This window comes from Convolutriloba macropyga, chromosome 11, assembly GCF_964194025.1.
Source record: "Convolutriloba macropyga chromosome 11, txConMacr16.3, whole genome shotgun sequence".
Taxonomy (NCBI): domain Eukaryota; kingdom Metazoa; phylum Xenacoelomorpha; order Acoela; family Convolutidae; genus Convolutriloba; species Convolutriloba macropyga.
Genome location: NC_134478.1, coordinates 33116777 through 33130016, shown reverse-complemented (window position 1 = coordinate 33130016; position 13240 = coordinate 33116777). Strand labels below are relative to the sequence as shown.

Sequence of the window (13240 nt, the reverse complement as noted above, 5' to 3'; positions counted from 1 at the left end):
TTCACTGGCTCAAAAACATCCATTAACTTGGACATAAATTTTCCGAAAAAATAAAAAAAATTAAATTTTATCAAAAAAGTGCAAAAGCTCGAGTCACTAAAATATTGATAATAATTCCATGAATCTTGAAACTATGCGATAGACCTAGGACCCTGGTGCCGGAAAAAAGGACAAAAACTCAAAAAGATAGAAAAAACTTGAAAAAATTGCAAATAATTCTAAAAATTGCTGATCTTAAAATCTTAAAAAACCTTCCATTATATCTAGAAGCTATGCAGATACCTCAGCTCAAACTCTAGAGGAGGTTATGTGGCTGTTGAGGTTGGCGAAACCCTGAAAATGACAAAAAAAATTCAAAAAAAACTTGAAAATTAGAAGTTGTAAAAAAACTGATAAAATTTGTGATAAAAGTTGTAACTAATCCATGGCCAACAAACATTTTTCAGTAACTCATTATCAAACCCTAACTGAGATTTTTTGTTAGGCTAAAAAACCTGAAAAAAATGCCAATATTGACAAATAAACTGATAATAGCGATAACACACTGACAATAAATGTTAAGAAAAATTTAACAAAATTTTTAAATTTAAAATGTTTTTTTTTTTAAAAAAAAGCTGAAATTCGTGGTGTTGAAATCTGGAAAAACAGTCATTACATTTAGAAATTACAAAGTACCTACTGTTGAACCCTAGAGGAGGTTTCTCGAGTCTTGAGGCTGGAGAAAACTAAAAACCAACAAAAACTTTAAAAAAAGAGCAATTTTATCAAAATAAATTGATAAAATTTGTCATATTTAAAAATTGAAAGCTATTCCATGGCAAATAGAATTGACTCAGTAGCTTATTATCAAACCCTTAAGGACGTTTTCTGGCCCTTGCGTCAGGAAACAAGTCGGGGGGGGTACACCGGCCGGGTGTCTGAGGGGGAGGGGGATGGGCAAAAGTGGGGTAGGGGGTCAACAGCGCGGTGGGGGGGGGGGGGTGGGCAATAAGGGGGGTCAACAGTGGGGGTGTCGTCAATCTCTAAGAACTACTCTTCACAATATAAGTATGAGTCTCCAAAACAGTTTGAGCTGAAACACAGCTGAAAGGCTCTAAGAGCACTTAATGCCCGCTGGGCGCTACCTGTTTATCCAGTTTTTGAGGACGAAAAGTCAAAAGCGTCAGACGACAAATCGGTCAAACGAAAAATCGCATTAAAAAAAGACCGACAGGACTAATATAATTGCTACAAACTTCGTTTGAGAGCAATTAAAAGCAATTCAGGACAAGCGGAGACGTTGAAATTAAAGTTAACAATCGTACATATAATTTTTCTCTCAACAAAATGTAAATCAAAATGGAGTCAAAATTCAATTATAAGAAGCTTTGTTAGGAAATGGAATAAACTTCCAAGAGCTCTAACAAAGTAAAAATTAAAGAACAATTTTAAAAAAGAATTAACATAGCCGGCAGAGTGCCGGAATAGCTGAGAAAGAATAGACCTGCGTGCCATATAAAAGAGATAGAAACAGATACAGATCAAAATTGAAAACAATCGACGCCGTTCAAAAAAACTAGGTAAAAAACATTCAGCGATAAATTAATAAAGCTTGTTAAAATTCATTCCGCAGACGCCTCTTGTTAGGGACCTTTACTGCACAAATGAGTTCCTTTGACCTTAAACAAATTCAAACTGAACTTAAGTTCGAAAGTGCAAAAGTCATTTTAATGAGTGAGGTAAGTCACGTATGATCAAAATCTAATCACGCAAATAACCTAAAAACTTTTGCTAAAGCGAGTGAGAAATGACGTCACGCGCGCAAATGCCGTTAGTGAGAGGAAGAAGTCATTCAGAAAATTTGACTTTTTCAGCTTTGCTGTGTGAACAAATGTAAAACGAAAAAAGAGCGTCAGACGACGAAACAAAAAAACATAGCAGGACAAGTCCTGACGTACAATTCAAAGAATTTTCATTGACTAAACAGAAAAACTAGACCTAGAATGGACTATAAGTGAATTGAGAAAACCATTTTAGAAGAATTTTTAAAAGCAAAAACCATTTTTAAAAGAAATTAGAGCGAAAAAAATTCACGCCGCAAAACCACTCGCTTTTTCGCTCCATTTCCTATTTCGGCGTGACCAAAATCACTACTCCAAATTGACTTCAAAAATCATGAAAATGTGTGAACAGATCTTAAAAAAAAGACAGCGCCCCAAAACAATTCAAATTCTTTGAATTGTAAAAAACCAGGAGCACCGCAATATAGCTTCTCTCAGCTTACAGCTTCGCAGCTATAAAAAGAAGAGATGCAAAACAAGACACGAACGAGTTCCAATGGACAAAAAAATTGAAGGCTTTAAAAGTTTATTTTTATAAAATAATTCACGAAAACTAGAAACTGAACCTTTTTTTTAAATATTATATTGAGTTATTCAAGGGAAAGATGTAGTGTGTTTGATTTATATTACAACATGTAACTTTAACCTTGGGGTTATTCGAATTTACATGTTTGAGATTTAAAAAAATATCTACCACTTTAAACGAGCAGCTGTCCTTTCAAACAAGCCATCTTTGAGTCCAAAAGAGACAACTTGAATAACACATCGCGCTCAAAATTGTCCGTTAACTTAAACTAAGCGTCATGTTTATATATGCTTGAGAAAAATTTCAAAGGAAACTTGATAAACAATTAAAATCAACAGTTTCTTGCATAGTAACAGTTTATCTGTGCAAATATTTTCACTGAATCTGTTTTAGAAAACACTCAACGGATTACGCAATTGTGATCAGCGCTTAGTTCAAAGGGGGAAGGAAAGTGCGCAAAGCTTAAGCTACAAACAAAGGCAACATCTCGCCGTTGTTCGGCAGCAATTCGTCCGGCGATTGTGGGTTTATGTTTTGATTAAAAACAATCAACTTATGGTAGACAATGCAAAACATACCCAGCAGACTGCCAAAAAATAGCCGCCATTGATCCCATAACAGCGATGAGGACTGAAACAAGTTAACAAGGGGAAAAAACTTTTGTGCAAAAAATTGAAGTGCGTATTATTTTAATTTCATTTCGTAGTGGGATATACTCCGGCTCCCTAATCAGAATATACATGGGCTAGTATAAATAGCAATACGCATTACGATGTTAATTAAGACTTGTGAGAACAAAATTCAAGTAGCAGGCATCGAAAATTGGGCTTTATGTGTTTCTCCCAATTCTCTTTTCGATTTCTTTATTCGAAATACTGACTCTATTGATTTTTGATTGTTTTGCTGAGCACCTGTTGAGTAAACGCACAGAATGAAAGAAGAGTGAAATTAGCCGAAAGATTCGAGAAAGATTTCACGAAAAATGGTGACCCAGCTGTGGCTTAAGAAAAAGATAAACAAGTAATATACAGCAGGGCAAGTCCTCACCTACAGTTCAAAGAATTTTCATTGACAAAACAGACAACTAAACCTGATACAATTAGAGCTGATTCGGAGAGGCATTTGAAAAACCCAATAAAAACCTTGCAAACAGAAGAAAAAGTAGTGAAAACAGAAGTTAAATTTGCCGCATGTGAACAAAAAGTCACAATCCAGACAGCAAATTTTTGTTCAAACACCATTTTCTTTCTCTAATTCAAGAATCGCATGAGCACAACTTACACAGCAAAACCACTCGCTTTCTCCCTCAACATTTTATTTCAGCGTTAACCCAATCATCACTTCAATTTGATTTCAAAATTATGAAAATATGTGAACAGATCTTAAAAAGACAGCGCCCCAATACAATTCAAATCAATGAACTGTAAAAAGGAGCGTCTAAATAATAGCCGTTGACCAATTGAAGAAATAAAGATTATATTACAAAAAAAATTATGGTCGCAATAAGGTAGATTTTGTAATTAGAAATTCTGTTTCTTAATCAGACAAGACAAAAGGCCAGTATCAATACCAAAAAGCATTCGAGATGGTAATAAAGACTTATAGGGGCAAAACTCAAGTACCGATAATCTAAAAATGGGCTTCATGGGAAATTGGCTATATATTGCTTTTCGATACTGACTATGTTGATTCTAGACTGTTTTGCTGACCAACTGCTGCTTAAAAGCTTTTTGATCACCAGAAAATAGCCGCAATAGCTTCGTAGATCTGCTGTCTCAAAAACAAAAAAAAACAGACCAAAAAATTCTTTTCATTAATTGCAGAGATGTTATATTTTGATAAAGAATCTGTGTAAATTACAGCTGCGTCTGTTAGCTGCTCTTAAATAACCTTCAATTAGAGTGACACGTAGTCACTTGACTGTATGTCCTTTAAAAATCTCCTTTAAAATAAAGAACAGTCAATTAGAGAGTGAAGTCATTTTTGAGAGATTTTTAAGTCTTATGTCACCAAAAACTTCACGCGAATGCAAAAATTCGCTCCACTAAGAGCGAAAAACGACATCACACACGCAATTCAGTTAACTTGCGTGAACGAATGAACAAGAAGCAGATTCGAAGTAATTGTGACGCCATATGGCCATAACAAAAGCCTTGACGACAAAAAAAAACAAGAGAAGGCCAATAAGCTTTGGCTATTAAACCAAAACAACGCTAAATTCCCTTTTTGCTTTTGACTTTTTCTCCGCAGATTGAACCTAAACAGTTCTGTTTAGAAGCGTTATTTGACTTCATCTAAAACACATCCTCTAAAATAGAAATCACCAAGATAAAAGAATATACAGTATCACTTTCCTCTTCGAGTCGTGAAAATACACCGCTCCAATACAATTCAAACTCTTCAAAATTGTAAAGAAATAGGGCTGTCAGAATAGCAACGTGAGATAATCACGGCTATTAACAATTGACCACTAAAAATTACCTATTGGCTGCAAGCGATTTGATTTAGTACATTTGTTTGCAACTTAAAAACTGATGACATCAAATAATGAGAGAATAAGTGTTCCTGTCATCGAAAGACCAAGCAGAGAGATCAAATGAGTTACAGATTTATAGAAGAGAAACCAACGATAGGAAGAACATAACCAACTAACATCTGTTAAATTGTTCTTAAACGACCGGCGCGCGGTTGGCTTCGGTAGTAGCCATTTGGGGCTCAGGGAAACTAGCATTAGGGTTACTGTGAGCGGGGGTCGGGTTGAGAAGGCTGGACGGAAGGGGCGGAGCAGAGGATGAGTGTTGTTCGTGCGTTGGAGGGAGAGGGAGGGGGGTTAAAATCGCCAGGTAGAAAAGGTCGGGCGGTAACAGAGGGAGGTCAAAATTTTAAGCTCAAGAGCCGCCCTTCACACAAAAAAAATTGTCACCTCAAAACAGTTTCGGTGATTCGCACAAGCGACTATTAAGGCGTAAGAATCTTAGATCTTTATCTTTGTCCCGTTGGAGCAATTATTACGCCATATCATTACAATGAACATAGCCGGTGCGAAAGAATAGACTTGCGTGCCGTATAGTAGAGATCAACAGATACAGATCTAAATTGAAAAAAAAATCGACGCCGCTCAAAAATCAAGGTAAACAATCCGCGATAAATTAATAAAGCTTGTTAAAATTCATTCCGCAGAAGCCTTTAATTAGTGACCTTCACTGCATATATGAGTTCCTTTGACCTCAAATTAAATCAATTTTAACTTAAGTTTTAAAGTGCAAAGTCATTTTGTTGAGTGAGGTAAGTCACGTATGATCAATATCTAATCACGCAAATGCCTTAAATACCTTTTCTAGAGAGATTGAGAAATGACGTCATGCGCGCAAACGCTGTTAGTGAGAGGAAGAAGTTATTCAGAAAATTAGACTTTCTCAGCTTTGCTGTGTGAACAAATGTAAAACGAAAAAGAGCGTAAGACGACGAAACAAAAAACACAGCAGGACAAGTCCTGACGTACAATTCAAAGAATTTTCATTCACTAAACAGAAAACTAGACCTAAAACGGACAATGAATGGATTGGGGAAACCGTTTAGAAAAAAAACCGATCCGAAAAATCGAAAAAAACAGTAAAAATCAAAGTGAAATTGCCGCATGTGAACAAAAAACCACTACTGAGAAACCGAATTTTTGTTCAAACACCGTTTTCTCACTCTACTTTAAAATTAGAGCAGAAAAATTTCACGCCGCAAAACCACTCGCTTTTCGCTCCACTTCCTGTTTCGGCGTGACCAAAATCACTACTCCTATTTGTTTTCAAAAACCATGAAAATGTGTGAACAGATCATAAAAAAAGACAGCGCCCCAATACAATTCAAATTCTTTGAATTGTAAAAAAACCAAGAGCACCGCAATATAACTTCGCAGCTATAGAAAAGTTTGTGGGGTATAATGTAATGAAAATCTGAGCGAGACATATTGATTACGGCAATTAAGAGTTAATTTGGTAATTGCATTCCAAAAAAAACAACCAAAGCCACCATAACTCCTTTTCGAGCAGTAAAAAGACGCAAATCAACTAAATCTGAGATACAAAAAAAACACGAGCAGCACAATCTAGCTTGAAATTAATATTGTCAGCAATTATTTGCCCTCAATGTTATCGATGTAATCTAACAAACCCACAATTTTTCCCGATTAATCCACTCAGAAAGCTTCATTATTTAGATTAAGAGAGACCTTTAGAAAGAGTAAAACAACACTGTCGCTGACCTGTTCTGTCTAGGGAATGTTTGGGTATGAATTCTACGAGTATCATCCTGAGTAATTTGAGAGAGGCTGCGAACACTGCCATCACTTTGTCCAGAATGGCCCGTCTGCACAGGAAGATAGCATTCCTCACCATGTTGCTCCTCGCCTGTCGCAAGTCACGCTCGTCCACGCCACCTACATGCACACTCAATCAGCATTCAATTTATTAATGCCAAAGTCAAAACTTAACTGAGTTTGATTGATTGTGGACATTATGCTCTTCACAATTAAGACTACTCAGATATACCATACTACTGCCAAAAAACGCAAATTATATTCTGAAAGTAAAAAATTGAATTACGAGGGCCAAGAAAAGTCAAACGAAAAACAAACATTCAACAGACTGCCAAAAATAGCAGCGAAATACTTGCGTGCCGTAAATTTAGATAGAAATATACAGAAAGAAGTAGCAAGGCTATCGAGGCCGTTTCAAAAACTATGTAAAGTTAAAAACTTTTGGTCCCCCTCCGCTCAGTGGCCACAAAGTAAAGCCCCCCCATATATTTTCGAGGGAGTCTATACTGGGAAAGACCCCAACTTTCATCTTTAAATTAACAAAGCTTATTAAAATGCATTCCGCGGAAGCACTTTTATTCGGCACATTTATTACACGTGATATACCAGCGTAGAGAAGTCAGATTTGATGCAAAATTCAAAAAAGCGGCAAAATGAGATAAACCAAACAATTTTTTTTTCGACAAGTACAATAAATCGGAGCGCAATAATAGCCTGCTGAGATTAGGGCGGCTATTAACAAGTTACAAAATAAAACGCTCACGAAAGTAAACAGAACACTACAAAAAACCGAAAATCTTTTTCATCACTTTTAGAAAAAGGAGGGTTATCTAAGTTATTTTGTCCAACAACGTCAATTTTTAACTACCTTAACTTAATGCCAGCTTAGAAAAAAACCGAAGACTCTGAGAAAAACAGACGTAAAACGACTATAAACATTTGCCAAAAAGCTGATTTTAAGATTTCATAGAACGTATGTGGCATGAAGGTGATTGATACATGCGAAGAAAGCCCGAACTCTTCAACTTTTTAACACTATCTATAGATAGAAAGCGTCTATCAAATTCAATTAAAACAATTAATTAAAAGGGGGACTATCGTAACAAAAGTAGCAACAAATGGAGACAACGAGCAAATGTTCAAACATTTTTGAACATAGCCGGCAGATTGCCGGAATAGCTGCGAAAGAATAGACCTGCGTGCCATATAATAGAGATAGAAACAGATACAGATCTAAATTGAAAAAAAATCGACGCCGTTTAAAAAATTGGGCTAAAAAACATTCAGCGATAAATCAATAAAGGTTGTTAAAATTCATTCCACAGAAGCCTCTCGTTAGGAACCTTTATTACACATATGAGTTCCTTTGACCTTAAACAAACTCAAATTAAACTTAAGTTTTAAAGTTTAAAAGTCATTTTATTGAGTGAGGTAAGTCACGTATGATCATAATCTAATCATGCAAATAACCTAAAAACTTTCGCTAAAGCGAGTGAGAAATTACGTCACGCGCGCAAATGCCGTTAGTGAGAGGAAGAAGTCATTCAGAAAATTTGACTTTTTCAGCTTTGCTGTGTGAACAAATGTAAAATAAAACGAAAAAAGAGCGTCAGACGACGAAACAAAAAAAAAACCAAGAGCACCGCAATATAGCTACGCTCAGCTTACAGCTATAAAAACAAATGATGTCAAAGTCAGTGAAACTTTTAGCAGTAAATTAAAACACTTCACGGGATTCATTTATGCCACGTTAGAGAGCAAATGAGACGAATTTTAAATGAGTAATCGACAGAACAACCACAAAAATTAAAAACTTCAAAAATTATGAAATTAAAAAAATCAAAAAATCATGCTTTTTTTAACAAGTCCTGTCAAAGTAATGAAAACTGTTAACTATTCAAAAAAATTAAATAGTTTCATAAATGACTCGTTATAGAACCTAGAGACATGTCAAAAGGTCACACTAAATGACAGAGCAAAACATAAACCAACTAATGTCGGAAGAATTGCTTTTGAACAACAGGCGAAGCTATTTAATTCAGGGTCTGTAGCCCAGATAAATTTTTCTTTATGGGTACACAAATAGATGCCAACGAGGGGATTTGAACCACGGACCTCCAGCTCCCAGACCAGAAGCACTGTGCACTCGGCTATCAGGCCCTTCTTTTTGCTATGCTGCAATCGATTTTATTTCAGCAACAAGCTTCACTTCGGAGTGAAAGCAATAGAGATCACTCAAAAATGAAGAACGAAAGTGTGAAAAAGTCTCTTGAGAAGTCAAGAGATTTCGTACAGATTATGAAGAGTAAACAAAGAAAACAGAGTCAAATGACAGCACGAGAAAAACAATTCGCTCTCAACCTAAATCTGATAAACATAACCAACTAACGTCGACTGAATTCCTCTCAAACGACCGAAGAGCCGTTGGCTTCAGCAGTAGCTAGCAACGATTTAGTGAGGCTAGCTTCAGCTTAATTGAAGGGGTGCCAGCTGAGCGCAGCGGGGGGAGGGGGTTGTGGGTACTTTGACACTAGTGAGCTGAAAGGCTCTGCGAGAACTAAATGCCCGCTGTTTATCTAGTTTTCGAGGACGAAAATGAGTCAGACGAAAAATCGGTCGAGCAAAAAATCGCAAACAGGTTTAATATAATTGCTACAAATTTCGTTTGAGAGCAATTAATGAGCAGATGACTCCATGTAAGAAGGTTGAGAGAAAACAACCTTATGTCTCTTCCGCATAATATAAGCTTGGCATAGCTCTGTGTTCAATGTATAGTTGGCTGGTGATTTGAAAGCTTGAGAAACAAGAAAGAACAGGAGAATGGGTTATAACAGATGCCCAAGTTCGAGTGACCAAGAACAGTGTAATGGTTAGCATACCAGTTTAGCAATAAGATATGCTGACTCAAATCCACAACTGGCCGGTTTTCAAAGTCGTTGCGCCTACTAAGACCTATAACATTCCACTCCACTCCACAGGCATATAAGGAAATTATAAATTTTGCTTCTTTGATCGAGTCCATTGGCCTTCAACTATTTCGAAACGCTAAAACTAAAAGTAGGCGATTAAATAAAGATCTAAACATTATTTGTCTTATATTATTATAACAGATTTATTGGAACTCAAACGGGAATTCTCCAAGAATAAATTAAGTTTATGGCAGTTTTTGGTAGATCAATCCCAGTTTTCTACCCAAATGAAAATGTTTATCTTTAAAAGCTCTTGCTTTTAATATATGGTAGTAATAAAAAGTCATGCATGGTATCTGAAATAGCGTCTGTAATAAGTCAGTAAAAAATCTGGTGAGCGCAGCGGTGGGGAGGGGGGGGGTGCGTGCACCTGGGGGCAACAGTGAGGGTGGGGAGAAGGAGGTGGGGCAACGGTGGGAGGGTTTTTTTGGTTGCACGAGGCTCTTATGGCACAAACGATGTGCAGGGATGGGGATTGTGAGGGGGGGGGGGAGTAAGAGGAGGGCTGTGGGGGGGGGGGGGGGGGGAGGGGAGGTTAGGTCAACATCTAAGAACAGCCCTTCACACCAGAAGTGTAAGTCTCAAGAACAGCTTCTGTGAATGAATCGCGTACTCGGAGACTAGTGAGCTGAAAGGTTCTAAGATCACTTAATGCCCGCTGTTTATCCCGTTTTTGAGGACGAAAAGTCAAATGGGTCATACGAAAAATCGGTCGAGCGATAAATCGCTTAAAAAGACAGGACTAATATAATTGCTACAAACTTTGTTTGAGAGCAATTAAACACCTTTTTACAATTGACTTTGAGGTATCTAAAACTGTGCTTTATGGATTTATCCCGTTGCTGTTTCTTCGGCATTGACTGTTCATTTCAGACTGCACCGCTGAGCAACTAACTGCTGTTTAAAAGCACTTTGTTTAGAATGAGAGACCAATGAGTAAAACCAGCCTAGAGATTTCAAAAAGATTTCAGGCAAAATGAGGAACAAGCTGTGAACTATGGTAAAGCGGAACATATTTTTATTCGACGAAGTGAAAAAAATATTCCCGCTATATTGGGCGGCTAAGAAGATGAAAGCGGCTATTAAAAAACATCGCTGGCAGATTGCCTGAAAATAGCCGCAATAGTTTCATAGATCTCCAGTATCAAAAAGATAGTAAAAGAAACAGACCAAAAAAAGAAACTTTAATAAATGCTGAGATGTTATATTTAGATCAAGAATCTGTCAAACTTATTGGAACTTCTAAGAACTGCCCTCAAATAACCTTCAATTAGAGTGACACTTAAGCTTATCTCTTCGAATTAAAATAAAGAGAAGTCAATTTCAAAGTTAGGAAATCATTTTTAAGAGTGACGTAAGTAACGTGTAACCAAAAAATATGTTACACTATCGGAAAAGCGAATTTTGTTCAAACACCTTTTCTCACTGTACCCTAAAGTTAGAGCAATAAATTTTCATGGCACAAAAAGAACTCGATTTTTTTTGCTCCACTTCGGCCCGACCGAAATCATCACTTAATTTTGACTCCAAAAATTATTAAACCATTTGTGAACAGGTCTTAAGAAAGTGCCCCAAAACAATTCCAATTCTATGAATAGTAAAAACCCGGAACAATGCAAATATAGCTATGCTTAGCTTACCACTTCGGAAGAATTGCTCTCGAATGACTAGTGGGAGCTCTAATCAATTGCAGCCTGCTCCAGTCGGGGGGGGGGGGGGAGAGGAGAGAGGGAGGGGGGTTATATGGGACTAAGAAGTTGAATAATGGGCTTCAAATAACCACATTAGGGGTTAACATATACCACTATTAAGATTTAAAGTTAAAAATGGCACCAGTTTCGGCGCATTTTTTTTTCATTTGACTTTTAGTATTAAATTGCCGCCAATAGAATTCAGCTGCTTGAAATAGTGATTGAGAGAGAATTTTAGATCACGCAAATCGCAAAAAGTCAAGGGCGTAAAAGTCACGCGAAAAGTCAAAATTGTCAAGCGAAAATTTTGCATAAAAAAGACACACACGCTTACAATAATTGCTGTGAGCTTCGTTCAAGAGCAATTAAACAGAAGTCCTGAATAACAATCCAAAATGACAAGAAAAACAGTGACAGAGAGAGCAAAAACGTCAATTTAGAGATAAATCGTGCGTGACTAAAAAGCTATCCGTGCGAATGGACAAATAACGCGCTCCAAAAAGCACGGAAAATGATGTTGCACACAATTCAGTCGCAAAATGATCACTAAATAACGCCCAAAAAAAACAAGAGAAGGCAAATAATCGCTCCGCTATCGGAGCCATTGAAACTGACTTATCAATTGAAAAACCAAACTGAGATCAGGCACCACGATCTGAAATATACCTTCAGAAATACATCAGATTGATTAGATCTGGTCAAAAGAAAACGAAGCACATGATCAGTCAACTCTCTCTCTCTCGCTCTCTCAATCACTCAGGACACACACACACTCTCACTCTCTTTGAAATGTTGTTCAGCAATTCAAACCCTGTTTTCCATCGCAGCATTTCCCGTGTTTCAAATGCACTCCAGCAAAATTATCGATTAGAAAAGACGTTCCTCCAATACTCCTAATCGAGTCGTAAAAAGACAGTACCCCAATTCTTGGAAATGTAAAAAAGAACGATGAGATCCATAATAGCTCGGCAGTTTTTTCGGCGCTATAAAAATTTAAGGAAAATAAAGAGGCAATATTTTAATTGAAATTTCCTACTTTGCTGCATTTCCTCGAGGACAGTTGGCGTCTCTTCTAGAATCTTGTACACAGCCAGAAGAGCGTCTTCCCTGTATGACCACTGCTTACTGTACGCCCCTGTCACCTGTACGCAAATCAACACTACCAACTTTTCCGTATAGAGGAGCCGGAGTTTCTTTATAATTGTCTTACTTAGACTGATAGTAGTGTGATGATGCAACTAGTGAGATTAGAATAAAATAAGAGGTTCTGACCATTTTGAGTCCGAACACATCGATGACAGCTTGTGCTTCCCTGACTTGTTTCTCACTCATGGGCTCAGGTTCACCGGAGGAAGAGTCCCCACCCACACTCTCATCTAACCCACCAGTACGGGGAGACACGTAGTCACCTGGTGGAGATGGGGATCGTCTCACTACAACAAACTTATTCAAGGTTCCTTAAAACAGCATGCGAACGGTAGGCTCCACTTTTGCTGTGGGTAATGGTTACTCTTTAGTAATCTCTATCCTTTACTTTATGTTATTCAATTGTTGGTTACGCACTCTTAATTGTAACTTACGTGTTGTTTCATATTAAAGCAAACTATTATTTCCCGTTTTACAATTCCAATTCCTCGTGAGTTCCTTTTACAATTATGTGAACCAAAATCAACTTGACGGAGGTAAATCAACAAGAATTTATTACTGGTGTTAACATACCAAGCACTATGTTTTTGAAATGGTTTGCGCAAGTTGAAAATAGAGTTGTTCTTTTCTAGAGAAAACTGAGTTTCCAAACCACATCACAAGAGAGTTACACTCTGCTGTTTTGCAGCTTATCTGTAAAGTGCACTGGACCAATACTTAAGTATATTTTTACCAGGGTGTTTCAACAGGACAACGTTTCAATTGTATGACACCTAAAT

At 37.1% G+C, this 13240-nt stretch overlaps 1 protein-coding gene across 3 annotated transcripts in view; it reads right to left on the bottom strand.

Annotated features, from left to right (window-relative positions):
* Positions 1-13240, bottom strand: part of LOC142349347 (centrosomal protein of 104 kDa-like) — a 92399-nt gene that overhangs the window by 25427 nt on the left and 53732 nt on the right. For 2 of the 3 annotated variants that reach the window (XM_075400827.1, XM_075400829.1), the window contains exon 11: positions 6602-6775. In XM_075400827.1, the coding sequence (XP_075256942.1) occupies positions 6602-6775 (174 nt within the window). Of the gene's footprint in view, positions 1-6601; positions 6776-12351; positions 12458-12587; positions 12749-13240 lie in introns of all 3 variants that reach the window. The other variant, XM_075400828.1, reaches the window with a different exon arrangement.